This window comes from Balaenoptera acutorostrata, chromosome 2, assembly GCF_949987535.1.
Source record: "Balaenoptera acutorostrata chromosome 2, mBalAcu1.1, whole genome shotgun sequence".
NCBI lineage: Eukaryota > Metazoa > Chordata > Mammalia > Artiodactyla > Balaenopteridae > Balaenoptera > Balaenoptera acutorostrata.
In genome coordinates, this window is record NC_080065.1 from 32,688,949 (window position 1) to 32,706,457 (window position 17,509).

Consider the following 17,509-nt stretch of genomic DNA (forward strand, 5'->3'; position numbering starts at 1 on the left):
GGCCATCATCAAAAAATCTATAAACAATAAATGCTGGAGAGGGTGTGGAGAAAAGGGAACCCTCTTGCACTGTTGGTAGGACTGTAAATTGATACAGCCACTATGGAGAACAGTATGGAGGTTCCTTAAAAAACTAAAAATAGAACTACTGGGTATATACCTTGAGAACCATAATTCAAAAAGAGACATGTACCACAATGTTCATTTCAGCTCTATTTACAATAGCCAGGACATGGATGCATCCTAAGTGTCCATCGACAGATGAATGGATAAAGAAGACACGGCACATATATACAATGGAATATTACTCAGCCATAAAAAGAAACGAAATTGAGAGAAGAACAAATACCATATGCTAACACATATGTATGGAATGAAAAAAAAAGAAAAGAAAATGTTTCTGACGAACCTAGGGGCAGGACAAGAATAAAGACGTAGACATAGAGAATGGACTTGAGGACACGGGGAGGGGGAAGGGTAAGCTGGGACGAAGTGAGAGAGTGGCACTGACATATACACACTACCAAATGTAAAATAGATAGCTAGTGGGAAGCAGCTGCATAGCACAGGGAGATCAGCTCGGTGCTTTGTGACCACCTAGAGGAGTGGGATAGGGAGGGTGGGAGGGAGACGCAAGAGGGAGGAGATATGGGGATATATGTATACGTATAGCTGATTTACTTTGTTATACAGCAGAAACTAACACAACAATATAAAGCAATTATACTCCAATTAAGATGTTAAAAAAAAATCAGTTCCATGACTTTATAAACAGACATATTTATTAAAAAAATAAATAAGAAAGAAAAGAAAAAAGCTTCTCCAGGTCACTGCATGCAAATGTTTGAGAAGAGCCAGTCACTTCCCCAAACAGGGCCGTGTAGGTGCTTGGGTGTGACCTCTGTGTCCCAGGGCTTGGCCTAGGATTTGCAGGGCCCCAGAGGATATTAGGTCCCGGAGCACTAACTCCTCACGCTGTGAAATGCATGAGACACTGCATCTAGATCTGAGCGTCAGCTCAGTCATTCAGGATGCGGGAGAGACTTGCCAAACAAGCTGATATTCAGTGATAAGCACACTCTTTCCACATGGGAGTCTACACTGGAAGAAGTCACATTACAGTCAATAGTTTAGGGAGTTCAGCGCAACGTGGGCCAGTTTAAAGAGTCTAATGGCTCAAGTCCCAGTGGCTTTGGGCATTGTTCCCTGCCTTCTCCCTTCTCCCCAGGGAGTGAGATGTACCAGAAGCTTCATGGTTGGGAGTCAGGGCCCAGTTTGTCAGGATGGAGCTGAGGATAGACAGAGGGGTCCTTGCTCCCTTTTCCTACTTGACATGTCATCCCTGCCACCTTAATTAGCATATTCATTCCTAAGTATGTTGGTACCATTGATTAGCATACAATTTTCTTTAACATCAGAATGTTTCTAGCCCTACATTTTATGTTTTTTTACTTAGCATACTCTTCAGTTAATACCATTCATTACATGTTAGTTTTAGTAATTCAGTCCTCAGAAAGTGACTGTATTCCAAACTTCGGGAGGGATTCTTCATTGCCCGTCCATCTACTGTCTACCGAAGCATATGCATTTGATCTCTGGCTGAAATTCTTTTGTGTGACAGTTTTTCTTTAGATTATTTGCTGACTGTGAGAAGGATCCACCTCTGCTTGACTACACACAGATGCTGCTTTATTTTGCTTGCCATCCAGACAGTATGGAAGGGGTCTACAGGGCCCTCAGTGTGGCCACTGGGACTCATGTTTTCCAGCCAATTGAAAGGCCTCCTCTTGTTGCAGAAAAGGTAATTGTGGTCCAGAAATGGACTAGCGTTGGGGTCTGGAGGGGATTCCAAAAGATCCTAAACTTCTAAGAACAAAGACTGTTTTTTTCAATCTCTGTTTTTTCCCAGGTTCCTCACACGATGCTTTACTAGGTCTTCAATAACGCCTTACTCAATTGGATTAAGAACTAGGGACCCACTATCTAAAAAATGTTTTGGTAGTTAAATCCAAATTTGCTCTAAGTTTCTTTGGTGAAACCAAAATTTGCTCTGTAAAGGGCAGCCTTTATTTTGCATGAAGTGCTGATCCTGATAAATGAGAAAGAACTGGGTATCAACCCAGACTCTTTGTCACACTCTGTGGAAATTCTATGTAAAACAAGTTCAGGCCTCAGACACATCGCACATGTATGTGACACTTGATAGTATTTCAGGCCCAAACCTGGCCACCCGAATTCCACAGGCACTTTGTGTCACCTGCATCCAGGGACAGAAAAGCTTAATGTCCAATAAAACCTCACATCCCCGTGTCGATTTCTAAAGGGTTGACATCCCCTGTTTTGGGGGAGGTAGAAAAGCCTCAGAACAGGGAAATAACTAATACACTTAGTAGGTGTCCATTGGCATGGCTTTTTAGTCTTCACCTGATCTTTTGGGGACAGAGCGGTGGCCCTCATGATGGAATGCTTTTTTCTGCTCTTCTTTGTGGACCCAGCGGGGCGAGGGATGCTGCACCGTTCAGACTCCTCGGATGTCCTAGCTGCAGTTCTTTTCCTTTCATACATGTTTGTCAAAACAGAGTATGCTGGGTTGTCTGAGAAAAAAATGGGAAGTTCCTATGACAGCTTTCACATCCCAAAAGACATAGATTCTTTAAAGGCAGCCCTATATTTCAGCCCTGAGCAGATGACCCGGAGGATCTCCTACCCCTTCCATCAGGGGCAGGGCGAGGCCAGAGTGCTGCCTAGGAAGCTGACAACTCAGGGCTCTTCACCTCCATGTACTTTAGACTCAGCATTAACACTGACACAGTGACAGAAAGTTCAGGAAGGAGTTATTGTTATTTCCACTCAAGAATGCTCTCTTCTTAGAACATAGGAAGACCATTTACATTTTCCCAAATAAATGACGAGTTAGATGTGGTCTGCCTGCACCTCTCTATAGATTGGGCCTCCTTAACCCAATACTGGCATGGGTCATAACCTGCCTGGAGGTCTCAGTTAACCTGTCCTCAGGGAGACCTTCCCTGACCTGGATTGGTGGCAGGCAACCCTGCCCTGTGTTCCCATAGCATGCTGTGCTTCCCCCTTCACCATAATCCTCATAGATAACTACTTCTACAGGGTCAGCTTCTTTCCTGGACTCTGGGCACCCTGTGGGCAGGGATGGGCCATCTGTCTTGCTCTGCATCCCCTATCCTGCCTTCCTGAATCTGAATTACTGCTACAGAGCTCAGTAAACATTTCATTGAGTGGAGCAATCAATTACTTCATTAATTAGCTTTGTAAATCCTACCCTCTGTGTAGCCCTGCGATCTGCAAAGGATATATACGAAGCCAAATTTGCTCCCCTAAAGGGATTCCATCTAATTGCCCCTATCCATACAGGAAAGAATGGGAGAATGATGGCCCACTCATGGAGGGAACACAGAATAAAGGACAGATTAACATGGGGCTTTACAGATCAAAAGAGGAGTCTAAACCTTCTCCTTTGCCACCTCCGTGCCTTTGCTCTTGCTGTCCCCTCCAGCTCATCTGGAAAGGTTCGAGGGCTCCCCAGTAACCAAGGCCTATTTCAACCGCCAGATCATTCATGAAGCTTCCCCCAACACACGGAGCACTTCCGCAACTGGGCCCCATTTACATCCAGATCCTCTCTGGCAAGGCTGAGCACCATCACATGCACCTGTGCATTCACTCAACAAACATTTATCCAGAACCTCTGGGGATAAAGCAAGTAAAATAAAGACTACAGCAAATGGTGATAGACACTATGGGAAATAAAGAATAGAGGGAAAGATATAGGAGTCTGGGTGGGAGTTGCAGTGTTAAATAGAATGGTCGCAGAAGGTCTCTCTGTGAAAAGACATGGAAGCAGAGGCCCAGAGTGGTGAGGGAGAGGGCCTTGCAGATAGACCTCTGGAGGAAGTGTATTTTAAGTGAAGACAGCAGTGAGTGCAAAATCTCTCAAGTGGGGTCATGCCTGGTGGACCCTAAGGAACCGCAAGTCAGCCAGTGTAGTTGGAGAGGATTGAGCTGCAGGAGAGTAGCAGGCAAGGATAGTGAGGGGGAGAGGGCTCCGAGGGGCCCTAGAGGGACGTTGGCTTTGACTGTGTCAAGAGATGAGATGAGAAGTCATTGGAGCAGGGTCGTTTGATTTAAAATGTGCCCCCATACAGGACAGACTGTAGGGGGCAAAGGAGGGAAGTAAGGAGAACTAGTAATTCAGGCAGGGGGTGGTTTATCTATTGAATCCTACTGCTGTTATTCCTACCTTGAGTTGGGGATGACTTGTTACACATCTTTATGTCCTCCAAAGTAGCAAGTGCTCCGTAATGCACACAACAAATACTCGATTAGTGTTTGTGAACATGGCAGGGAAAGAAGGGAAGAAGGTGACGAAGAGAGAAGGAAGGGAGGGACTCCCGTCTCCAAGGTAGAGAGGAGGAGAGCAGACATTCCAGAGACAGAGGCAACAGCAGGTTCAGGAGGCCAAACCGAGCCAGAAAGACCAGGAAAAGGAAGTATGTGCTACAAGGGTTGCCATAGCAACAGACAGCTCTCTGGGTGGGTAGCAGCCAAGCCAGCTAGCACAGGAAGGCACTGCATCCCTTCTGTCCCTGACCTGGTGGGTCATTCACTGTGAGCTAGTGCCCATCCAGGAAGCAGCTCCCCTGGAGTACTTCTCTCAAGAGCTCTTTTAAAGCCCAAGGACACTGTACAGGAACTGCCCCATGACCACTGCACAACAGAGATGAAACCCGGGTGGGGCAGGGATGGAGTGCAGGTCTGTCACACACCACACACGCAGGACTACTCCTGGCTGGGAGTGAACCATAGGAGCTTTTGAAATACAGGATCCACCCACCTTCCTCATTCTTGCCTACTCCTAGCCCTCACCATCCTGCCTCCCTTTCTGTGCCCTTTCCAACTGTATTCTAGTTCCCTGGGCAGCTTTATCCCAGGAAGGCAAAATGAACCTGCTCAGAAATAACACCTCCAATAGATCTATATTCACTCCCAAGACATTTAATGGGATCTCAGCTTTTGCTTTCCAAAAAACAACTGGAAATCTCCCTGATACGTCATTCTTTCTTAGTCTATATCTGCTACTCACACTGTTTTATTCACCGTGGCACAGACCTCCTGTTAAAACCCATGGCTTTTTGGGTAATTTAAAGGGAGCTCAAGAGCAAAGCACTCATGAGCAGGCACTAGTCATCGTGAAGCTTCAAAGAAGTTGATATTTGAGGAAATGATTCATCCTGACCTGTGGAGTTTAGGGTTATGATATTGGAATTTAGTAAATTATGAGCTTGAACCTCCCACATTTTGAGAGTCTTGTTAAAGCATCCTGACAGAGATGGTTTGAGGCCTTGGGTTTCGAAAAACTTAAATGTGCATCCCATTCTGCATCTCTTTGATGCTTTGCTCACATTAGTCCCAAGGACTGATCTTCTGTTCTGCCTTCTGAGATGTGGGACTAAGCAGACTGAATGGTAGAAATGCACAATCAGGCACCACTCCAGGGGCACGTTTGCTGGGAGTCCTGGAGGGCTGTCTCTGAGGGCGTGACATAGTGTTTGCTAGTGCCACAATCGGCCCCGCTGCTTAGAAGATAATGTGACTCACGCAGAGTTTTGATGCCCCTAATAATTGCTCATTCAGAAGCCCTGGCTTTGCTCCAAACCAGCATCCCTGGTTTTGTTCATCCGCCCACATTCACAATCGTGGTCTTTCAGAGCGTCTGTTGGGAGCCCCCTCTTGTGCACACCCTGCAGTCCCGCCAGGATGCTGAACTGGCTCCTTTGGTCCTGATCTTGGCCTCCCTCTGCTCCCTCCCCTCCCACTGGACCACTAAGTCTATTCTGTTCCAACCCCCTAGAGAGCAAAAAAAGCAAACATTTATAAAGCATCCTCTGATATAACAAGCTAAGGATTCTTCACTCAAATGTTTAAATTGTTATCTTTTGACTAAAATAAAAAATCCATTTATCCCATGATGATTATAGCAAGTCTTTGAGAAGTTGGGCCCTCTGTAGTTATGGAAATAGTGCAGAGAGAGCAGGTTCCTTCTCTGTTCAATTTTGGTATTGCCTGCTCATCCTGCCCAACTAGTCATGTGCTCACCCACAGGTTCTGTCTTTGTCTTGTCCGCGTAGCACCTGTGCTGCCCTCTGAATAGAAATTCATTCATCCTTCAGTCATTCAGCAAGATGTTCTACATCTCGACTATGTTCATTTCAGTACACCAAATATTCTATCGCCCCAACTATGTTCATTTCGGCACAGCAAATATTCTATCGCCCCGGGGGATTATTGACGGGTAGCCAGTGTGATGATTCCCAGGCTTCTTAGATGGAGACAAAAAAGCTAGTTTCACATTTCTGCCGAGTAGTATTTCAACTGTTTAAAATGGAGAAGAGGCTGGATGAATAGATAGATGATAGATAGATAGATAGATAGATAGATAGATAGATAGATAGATAGATAGATAATAGATAGGTAGATGATAGATAGATAGATGATAGATGATAGGTAGATGATAGAAAGATAGATAGATAGATAGATAGATAGATAATAGATAGGTAGATGATAGATGATAGATAGATAGATAGATGATAGATAGATAGATAGATAGATGATAGATAGATAGATGATAGATAGATAGATGATAGATAGGTAAATGATAGATATTTTTACTTAATTCCAAAAACTTCACCTGCTAGAGCATTCTCCCCTCACCCTCCAAGATTAGATTAAATTCCCAATTTACCAAAGGATATGGAAACCCAACTAAAGCAAGGTGACCACACAGAGCTAGAGCAAATACAACCTGTCTCTACTGCACTATCTTCAGCCCCTGTAAATCCCTCAGAGGGGCTTACGACAACCAGAGGCTTAATTCTGTGCTGTGTTATAATCCTTTTACACATGGGACTTACGTGGCTCTTTGGAAAGAACTTGTGCGATCTATGCACTTAACGCTTCTACTGAACTGAGCATTTACAGGTATTGGCACCCTGCTCTAATTTTATGCCTAAATTAGCATTTTTCTTTCATCGGAATAAAGGAGAATCAGCCCTCAGGTGTTCTCTGACATCGGGCCAGTCAACATTCTGAAAATGCCCATTTTTCTATGGCAAATCATTGAATATCTATTACCTCATCATCAGAAACACACACACACATTTATAACAATAAATACAGTAAGTACAAATCTACTGTAAAGAATTTGAAAAATACAAAACAAAGTGAAAAAGAAATCACCTGTTTGACCAATCAGAGGTAACTACTTTCAATTCTTTAATGCACCTGTTTCTCTTTTTTTTATTTATAAGTATAGATATATAAGAAAATGAGGATCCTGGTATATTTATTATTTGTGTTCTGTTTCCTTTCTGCACTCATCCCATGAGTGTTTTCTCGTGTCACTCAGTATCCTTCTAAACCAAAATGTTCAAGGCAGCATAGTATTCTGCCACAGACCGATACTATCATCGATGTCACCATTCCCCATTTTTGCAACCATAGGTTTTCTATTTTTGCTGTAAGTAACACGGAATGAACATCCGTATACAAAAGTCTTTGTGTACAAGAATATTTCTTTAGAATCAATTCCTAGATCAATAATTATGGTATCAAAGGGTAGGCATATTTTTCAGGCTTATGATATGTAAGAAATTCCATCAGAAACAATTTACTCTTTCCCATGCTCAGAATGCCAGTGTCTGAGTTCATGGCTCTTGGCCAAGTGTCAACGAACAGCAATAAGAATCCCAATCTGTCTGTATTCAATTTGTTTTCTATTTTACCTTCTGGATGCTTAGTCGGGTTTAGCCTCCAGTATCCAAACAAACATTCCCAAAGCTTCTTAGAATCTGTCAAGCTTGAGAAATTAACTTGCCCACAACCTCTTGACTGCAGGCAATTTCCAAAGCAAATCCTGTTCAGAAATCTAGCTTCAAGTGTAGAAGTCCGACAGTGGTTACACAAATTCATTCCACTGCCCTTTCTCTGAGGAATGCGGTGTATCTGGCAGGGTAGTAGGCAGCAGTCTGTATGGAGGTGAGTAAAACACCCCTGCACTGAGGCCTCTGTCAACTACCAGCAGAACTGGTCTGGGATTTCAACATGATTTCCAGCACAGTCAGCATATTCTATCTCTAGATTTTGTTTAGCTAGTTTGCGGTAGGCACTATCAATCACCCCAGGGCATAAAAAGTGCGGGACCAAACTGCTGTTTTCTAAATCTCTCTATTCCTGGAAAGACTTCATGTTCTCTTCATTGAATTGCACAGACCTCCTCCTTTACCGATATGAGTCCCATTGAGGAATATCCTGAGCTTGAGGACAATTTTATAAGTGAAGAAAGGGAATTACAAGAGGAAGAGGAGGAAAAGGAAGAAGAAATCTCTAAAAATGCGAACACGGAAATGATTTCCATGGAAACATTACTCAAAGTGTTCCGAGGAGCAAACGAAGCACGGGACGCTAACAGATTTGCCAGCCACCAAAAGACAGAGAACATGTATTCAGAGGTTGGTTAGATTATTTCATACAAGGGGCAACCTGTACCCAAGAAAAGTTTCCCTCAATTTTGAGCATATGTTCATAGAATTTCTCCCCAAATGTATCATCATATAGAAATTATGATGATTCCTTTAAAAAACAAAAATTTTTAACATCATCAGGATTGTAAAGTTAATCAACTTTACTTTTTTTTTCCTTTTAAGGGCTTCATAAAAGTATTTCAGGACCTAGGTTCCAAGAATCTGGAGCCAATTGAAGTTGCTGTTCTTCTGAAGCATCCTTTTATTCAAGATCTGATTTCAAGTTATCCAGACTATAAAATCCCTGTGAGTATTACACAAAGGTCCTAATGCAGTCTTAATTTGGCTGAGTTCAGGTTCAGGGCTTGGTGGGATATCACAAATGTGGAGGAGCAGAAGGGGGGAAGAAGCTGGGCTAGGCTAGCACAGGGTCTGAGGAAGCTAAACTGGTAACAGCGTCAGGCCAGAAAGGCCAGCCCTCAGTACCCAAATGGCAGCAAGTTCAGACAGAGTAGAGGTGACGATCAGTGCATCAGTACCATGATAGGACTATCAGTATATGGCTAATACTATTAGCACTACAGATAGGACCGCCAGTACTAGGGATAGTACCACGGAGCTGCCCCACCGGGACCTGAGGACTTGGGTCTACCACAGAAGGCTGGAGGTAGATGGCAGTTAAAGCTGGGTGGGGGGCAGTATTCATGTTCTGCCTTATTCCAGCCATTGAATGGCCCTGGCTTATGATTGAAGAGTATGGAAAATAGAGTCCCCCTGCCAAAGAGAACTAAGGGGACCATGATCCCCAACCAAGTGCTGATTTACTCACTGTACTCTAATCATGGTACACATTGTCTCTGTAGCTCATGCAGTGACAGTGCTTATGAAGGAATGTGTGAGGGTTCCCTCAGAGAAACTGTTCAAGATGGGAAAACTGAGGACAAAACCTAAAGAGACCGGACCAAGTCAGCAGAATAAAGGAAGGAAGAGAGGAAGAGATGTGTCTCAGAGCTACCTTAACCACACACATCTCAACCACACGTGCTGAATGTGCACCCACCGGGCAAGTCCCGGGTCCCCAACAGTAAGGGCTACAGAAAGCAGGGGGTGACCCCCTTTCAGAGTGTGGCAGGTTGCTACAACCCTCTCACAAGCCTCACACACTTAACAGCGTGAAGTCTTCCTATTTGCCTCCTGTTAGTTGTTTATTGGACTGCAAAGAGTTTGCTGAGTTTAAGGTAAAAACGCTTTCACTTTGATAAGATGCAAGTGATCTAAGAGGCGTTTCTCCTGACCCCTCAGTGATAACCTGCTATGCCCGGAAATCAGACTATCCAGACTTAAATATCTTTGTACCTACATTTATTTGTTCTAAATTGATGATCCTTTTTACATTTTAGTACTTCTGTTGGCAATAATTGAAATTGATTTCTAACCAGCTGGCAGACACTAAGCACTTCCAGTAGTGAAGTATGATGATAGCATGTAAGAACATAGTTTCTGGAATCATAAAGTCATGCGACTGAATCTCGGATCCACCACTCACTAGATACCTGACCTTAACTTTCTCTTGACCCTGGCTTTCTCATCTGTTAAATGGGGATAACACCCATTCCTAATTCAAAGGGTTGTGGAAAGGATTAAAGGAGATGGTGCCCCTAAAGCACTGGGCACAGTATCTGACACATGGCAAGTACTACAGAAACGATGGCCGTTAGGATATCTATTCAATACTGAGCACTTACCACTGAGGCTAGTAAAATAAGTTTCCATGCGAGACAGCAACATGAGTACCAGACTCAGTTGCTGCTCCCAAGCAAATTCCACTTCTGTCTGCAACAGAATTTTTACTCACAGGAATTCCATCAATAACAGAATGATAGAAGGTAAACCACACCCAAGCGCAAAATTACAGGAATTCAAAACATAGGACTTTCTGTGCTAGAAACTGAGTCTTCAGAGATGGCTGAGGTTTAAGAAAGTTGAGAGGGTGCGGAGAGAAGGTCTATGTGGATTTTGCTGTAGGGGTGGAGAGGAGACCACATCCTGGGTGGAAAGGGAGGCCCGGGGGAAGGCATGGAAGCCGGGCAGCATGAAGGAGTGGAACCCCACTGGTTGAAGAGCAGAGAGCAGGCTGTGAAGGACTTGGAGTGACCCCGTTGAATTAGTAAGATCAGGCCAGATTGCAAAGAACCCAGACACCACACGGGGAAATTTAGTTTCAATTTGAAAAGCAACGGAGAATGGCTAGGCTTCTGAGCAGGGGCATGAGGTGATGTGAATTTCTTCATCCCTAAGTGTTTCTTTGCCTCTTAATCATATCATATCATTCTGTCTCTACATTTAACAGGCCTCTTTTTTAAATTATTCGTGTCTCTTTATTTAAACAGGCCCCAAATATTTGGAAATGTGGTTGGCAATGTTCTAAGTCATTGTACTCATACACCCCACAAACATTTACTCTTCACATTGAGACTGATACGTCACAGGTCCCTTTTCGGCATCTTATACTCCATACTTTCATTCATAAAGACCAGCTTCCTTCCCCACTTAGGATGAGGAGGGGATAAGTCAGTGTGATCCTGGAATTAGTGGGGACGGAGCACATCAGAACCAGACAAAGGGTGGAGAGAGGTGGGTGGGTGGAGAGAGGTGGATGGGTGGAGAGAGGTGGGTGGGTGGGTGTCACAGAAAGAATGGGCAGCAGTCTGCCAGCTGTGGGTGTCTCCCTGCTTTTGCTTTCCTCTGGGCAACCGTCATTCTGTGTGAGATGTGTTCCAGAAGTCCATCACTTGAGACTGCATTTCATCCTACACATTCTGTTCCACATTTCAGGGAACAGCCCTCCTATTTTAAGCCAGTAAAATAATGTTCAAATCCTTAGAATTATATATAATAGGGTTTATCTTACATTACCAAGAACAATCAGGACCCTAAAACGATGCCACACTTATTTCCTCCTATAATGGGAGAAGTCCCTACAAAGTCAAGACGATTTGGGGAACATTCTTACTTCTGGAGACTTTAGAATGACTTAATATGATTGACTTGCAGAGAAGATTCTATTGGCACTTTGCTGAAAAAAGAAACCCACCAACAGATGACTGACTGCCTTCGAAGTTAAGTCCCTTGAAGATGTGTTCTGACGCCCAGGGAAAGCTGAAGTCCACAGGGCTCTAGTTAGTTTGCATATTTCCCTCATTTTGGAAGGAGTTTTATCAACTTGCGCCCCAGCTGAAGCACTCCTGACATTTCTGAGCAGCACAGGACCGACTACGTTGTGGCAGGATGTCTGATGTTCTGGGCTGCAGCCCACTATATTCCAGGAGCACCTTGATGCATTGATGACCAAAATGACCTCTGCACATTCCCCAAATCCTCTCTGGTGCACAGACCCCTCTGGCTGAGAGCCCCCCAGCTGGAGGGTATCTGACCTCCCATGAACCAGCCTAATAGCTCAGGTATCACCTGATACTCTAACCGTAGAAAAAGAGTTCATCTGTCTGTCTGTCCAATGGTTCATTCCTTATTGCCAAGGTGCTTCTGCTGAGTCAGCCTCTTCAACCCTCCCCATCCTGGTCCTTCGCATCTCCTCCCTGTCGCTCCAACCTGGAATCTCATGAGAGGACAGTGGACCACCCGCTATCATGTAATCCGGGCGCTTTCATCTGAGTGTGACCCAAGGAGAGCTGAGCCTTGGACCTGAAAAGCCTAAATGTGATGTTTGAAAAGGAAAGAGGTTCTCTTTCCAGTAAGGTGCTCTATTCTCATTTTCACTAAGCAAATAAAGAAAAGAAAGAAAGGGAAAGAAAAAAAAAAAATCTCTGAAGACTCAGTTACCAACACTCTCGTCCTGTCATCATTTTTTTGCTCCAGATATCCATGTACAAGTAAATAGATCACATTTTTAAAATGAACTTTAACCACAGTGATGTTATTTGAAGATCTTTCAAGATAAGTAGAGCAAAAACTAGAGTGTGGTTTTTCAGGTTAGAATGTTGTTTGCTGCTATAAACAGTGGGAAGTGAAGGTTGTCGCCTAACAGCTCTGTGTTTACAAGGTTCATGTTTGGAAGCAGCACGCATTTTAAATACATGTGAAAAAAAAAGCGAGTGTGCGTAATTATTTTGATATGTTGTATTTTTTGCTCCTGCTGGTGGGTGGCCTGGCTTTGTGGTTAGGAGATCAGAGTCAAGAACCATGCTGATTGGGTTCACACTTAAGAACTGTGTGACCTTGGGCAAGTGACCTCATAGTGCCTTGGTTTCCCCATCTGTAAAATAGGCTTAATTATCAAACATACCTCACAGGGTCCTTGTATGGATGAAATGGCTTAATCCATATAAACTGCTTAGCTCCGTGCTTGGTAGATAGAAAGCACTCAGTACATAGTAATTATTATCACTGTAATTATTACTGCTGGTCTGCCGGTGGTTGCAGCTCACAGGAATTATTCTGAGCCGTGCAAAATTATACATGGATGAACTAAAAAGCTGGCATTTCAACTCCTGAATTCAGTGTCTGCTCTTTGGAAAGAAAGGAGGCTTTCACTGGTGCAGTGCCATGATGACAGAGGGTCCAAACCAAAGTCCCAGGAAGCCCCATGTGGTCAATTCCTATGCAGAAGATCCAGATTTTGTGTTGGATTCTATAGTTATTTAATCTAAAGTCACTTATTTAACTTTAGTTTCATAGATCTTTTACAGAGAGGTTATTTTCAAGGAACGTTCCTAAATTGTTAAGAAAATGCTTTGGTTAAATGTAACAAGATCAATGAGGACACTGTCAGTGGGTGGTTAGTGAGGAAAGTCAATTAATTTCCTCTGATAAATAGATTTACAAGTATAAGTGGACATTGGATTTTCTATACTAATCCAGCCAGTGCAGTTTCTTGTGATGCAAACATATGCTGAATAAATGTAGATTTCTTTTAACAAGCCTGTACATCGAGCATACAGCCTTAAAATTAAGGGTTCCAGTCACTAGGAGATAAAAATAAATCTTTTCATGTTAAAATCATAATGTCACAGGAGAATTTCTTAGAAACGAATGAGTCAGGACCCAATTACGTGAGGGCAAAATACTTATAAATGTAAATGTAACTGGAAGGGACACAGTCTTCAAGGTATCTGACTTTAAGATATACTCCAACCATCTCCTTTATGTTTATAACAAAACATGATGGCTGCTTCGGCGCTTTGTGTTTTCAAGGCACCCATGTCAAACATTTCCAGACTCTCTCAGGCTTTTCTCCGCTAACTGCTACTGAAAACTATGGCCCCTGATTTCAGCTATAAGTCTAGCCAATCTGATTTAAATACTACAGTTTATAATTTTCCCCCTTGCTCTGGAGTGTCAAGTAATCACAGGGCAGCTCATTCCTCAATCCCCAAGTTAACAGTCCCTAGTCAGCATTAGCCATTTACAAACAATATGCTATGCAAAGAAGACATGTTAGTAAGAGCTGTGGAGGGTAGGACCAGAATGGTCAAGGGCGAGCAGCTGTTCTTTTTCACTTAGCTCACCTAAGATTGACTTTTGGCTATAGGAGATCTGTATTTTCAAAGAACAAGCTCTTTCAAGAAAATGATTCACTATGGTTCCTGGCAGTGATTGATTCAGGGATGTGTTCGTCCCTCTGCAGGGGTCCGTTCAGACACTGAACTAACTCATGGTTTCATGAGTAAAATGACTATGGTCAAATAGAAACCTCTGGGGTTTCCCTGGCGGCGCAGTGGTTGGGAGTCCGCCAGCCAGTGCAGGGGACGCGGGTTCGATCCCTGGCCCCGGAGGATCCCACGTGCCGCGGAGCAGCTGGGCCCGTGCGCCACGGCTGCTGGGGCTGCGCTCTGGAGCCCGTGAACCACAAGTACTGAAGCCTGCGCACCACAGCTGCTGAATCCCGCGTGCCTGGAGCCTGTGCTCCGCGGCGGGAGAGGCCACGACAGTGAGAAACCCACGCACCACAGGGAGGAGTGGCCCCGGCTCGCCGCAGCTGGAGAGGGCCCGCTCAAAGCAGCGGGGACCCGGCGCAGCCAAAAATAAATAATTAAATAAATTTATTTAAAAAAAAAAAGAAAGAAACCTTTGGAACTCAGCTCTGAAGAAAAGAAACATATCCTTAAAGCACTTTCCTAAAAAAAAAACAAAAAACTAGAAACTGCATAAATATAATTCTACATTTTTCACACGTGCTTGTACCCCTTCTACATTGTGATAATGTCTTAAATTTATTTTGAAAACATCTGTGATTTAAAATGTAACATAGCTGGGTATTTTAAGTGGACAAAAAACAGATCAATCTCTAACATTAAAAAAAACAAAAACAAAAACAGAAATGAGATAGTCCCCCCACCCTCAAAATAATCTGCTGTTCTAAAATTCTACAAATCTGTAGACATGATTAATTTGGCATTAGACTTTTCCTTTAATAGAAGGTGGATAGTGTTTGTTATTGATTGATAGGGAAATAATGTCTTGCCTTGCCCATTACTGACAAACTCTGCTTTTACAAATGTTATTTAATCTGATATGACAACTCTGTTATTAGATATTATTAGATGAGGAAATGGAATCTCCAAGATCTTTGCTATCTTTCCAAGGGCACAACTAGTAAGTTGCAAGGCAGGATTCAAGCTAAATAGAGAACAATTTTCTCAAAGGAAAAAATAAAAACAACTTACTGTTTAATCACTGCCACATATTAGGTGATCTTTAATTCTAACTCATTTATTAATATTTGTGACTTCTCTTTGAATCTCTTCTCTTAGGATGTTAAAATAATTCTCCAAAGGAGTGAGCGTATACAAGGAAGTGATGAAGAGAGGTCTCCTTCAAGACTCACAGAGGAAAAGAAATGAAGACAAGAGAGGGGCATGAATCTTCCAAACATCAAATGTAAACATGGTGTTTGTTGTATACATTGTCATCATAAGTGTAGTAATGACCCCTACCAGGCTATGAGGGGCACGGAAAAGGGAGTCTTCCTTAACTCGGAGAATATTCTGTAATAAACTTTAAATTTCCAAGCAAAAATCCAAAGTAAGGAGGAGTGCATTTTGAAGTGATTCTGAAAATAAAAGGCACCAGAACAATATGTTCAAATATAAACATACACATTAAGTCATGAACAGTCCCTGTGAGGAGTATCTACATTAGGCAGGTACAGTGAAAATTCCCCCAAAGCTCCACGTCAGGGCAGCGTGGCTTCATGCAGTTTGTCGTTCTTGCTCCGTAAAATTCCAAGGTGTATCTCACTAGCCAAGGAGAAAGCTGTGTTATCAGCTGCTGGTGTAGTCATGATCCTATTATCTATTCATAATTCTTTATTAATAGAATATGTTTCTTGTATACATAGAGGTACAATTATAGCACTTGTATAAATTAGTGACTCAAATTCAGTGATACTTATCTGAAGAAAGTGATTTTGTTTTTGTTGTTTTCGTTGCATTTTTAAGTGAGCACTGATGTATTTTCAGTGGCTGGGCCTCTGTGAAACCCCCTCTGGGTCTCCTCTCCGGCTGCTCCTTCTGTGGACCTTTGCTGGACCCTCCTCTTCTACTCAGCCTCTAAGAGTTGGAGGGTCCCAGCACTCAGCCTTCTCTGTCCACAGTCAATTCCTGGATGACTCATCCATTTCCAGGACTTTATGGGGCCAAAGCTGAAGTTTCTATTCCCGTCTTCCCCCCAAATCCAAACTTCTCTCTTACTGTCCACTTGATTACCACAGGAATGGCTTATCATCATCACAAACTCAGCATATCCAAGCCAAAGAGAGGAAGCCTTCACGTCACCCCTATGCTCCAACCCTCTATTGGAGTCCCATCTCGTGTAGAGTCTGGTCCAAGTCCTCACCTTGATTTTACCCCTCGCTGCCTGTCTGATCTCATTTCCCGATATTCTCCCCCAGCCCACTCTGCTTAAGCAACAATTGTACCTTGTTGACCCTGGAACGCAACAGACACATGCCTGCCTCAGGGCCTTTGCACTTGCTTTTCTCTCTGCCTGGTCCCAAATATCTGCATGGCTTGTCCCCTGACTTCCTTCAGGCCTCTGTTCAAATGACACTTTGTCAGCAAGGCCTTCCCTCAACACATAATACAACATAGAAATAACCCACCATCCCCATACCTCTCATGCCCACTTTAATTTTTTTTTCCATTGCACTTATCAACATCTGACAAATGCATGTTTACTCTTTTGTTTGTCTGTCACTCCACTAGGTTGTAAGTTCCATGAAGTAAGGGATTTTGTGTATTTTCTTTATTGCTATGCTCCTGAACCTAAGACTAAAATCATAGCCAGCTTTAAGTTGCATTATAATACGTTTGTGCAAAACGTGTAGAGGTATCACATTTTGATTGATCCCAAAAAAATGAGCCATCCAAAGACAATATCAATTGTCAGTGAGAATTATATTCTATTTCTTGAGAGTGACACATTGCCTAAATGTGCTTCCTGTGGGTTCCATTCCCAGAACCCTTGTCCTCAAGATGATGGCGGATGGGATGCAGAAGCTTAGGAGGTGGAGAAGAAACCCAGCCAGAGATTTCACAGTTTCAATTTAGTGGATTCACTCGTAGTTCTAGTTATTCTAGAGAAGGGAGCTGAGGAACATCTGAAAATAGGATTCAAATAAATAAGATATCATGATAAGAACACAGGCAGCCAACCAACCCACATTTTATTAAGGACTGAAGAAGACAAGGCAACATTACATTGCACTAGAAAAAAATTAAAAGCGGAGACAATGGCTCTGTAATAATGCCTTATATTTCCTTGTAATTTCTTGCTGTAATAATGTTCTTGCACAGTGTAGTTAACGAAGGAAATTGCAGAATTTCCCTCCTGAGGCCCATTGTCTCATCTGAACTGTAGGAGAGCAACCCATACAAAGGTCTCCCTGGTGGGTATTTGCCACCATGTCAGTCTCCAGTCACCATCAGGATGGAGCAGAT

General features: G+C 43.2%; 1 protein-coding gene across 1 annotated transcript in view; it reads left to right on the forward strand.

The window, feature by feature from the left end:
* Positions 1-15,412, forward strand: part of SPEF2 (sperm flagellar 2) — a 175,147-nt gene extending 159,735 nt beyond the window's left edge. Inside the window, 4 exon segments of the mRNA XM_057540876.1 lie at positions 1,622-1,801; positions 8,301-8,540; positions 8,736-8,858; positions 15,323-15,412. Of these exon segments, the coding sequence (XP_057396859.1) occupies positions 1,622-1,801; positions 8,301-8,540; positions 8,736-8,858; positions 15,323-15,412 (633 nt within the window).
* Positions 15,413-17,509: the final 2,097 nt, after the last annotated feature.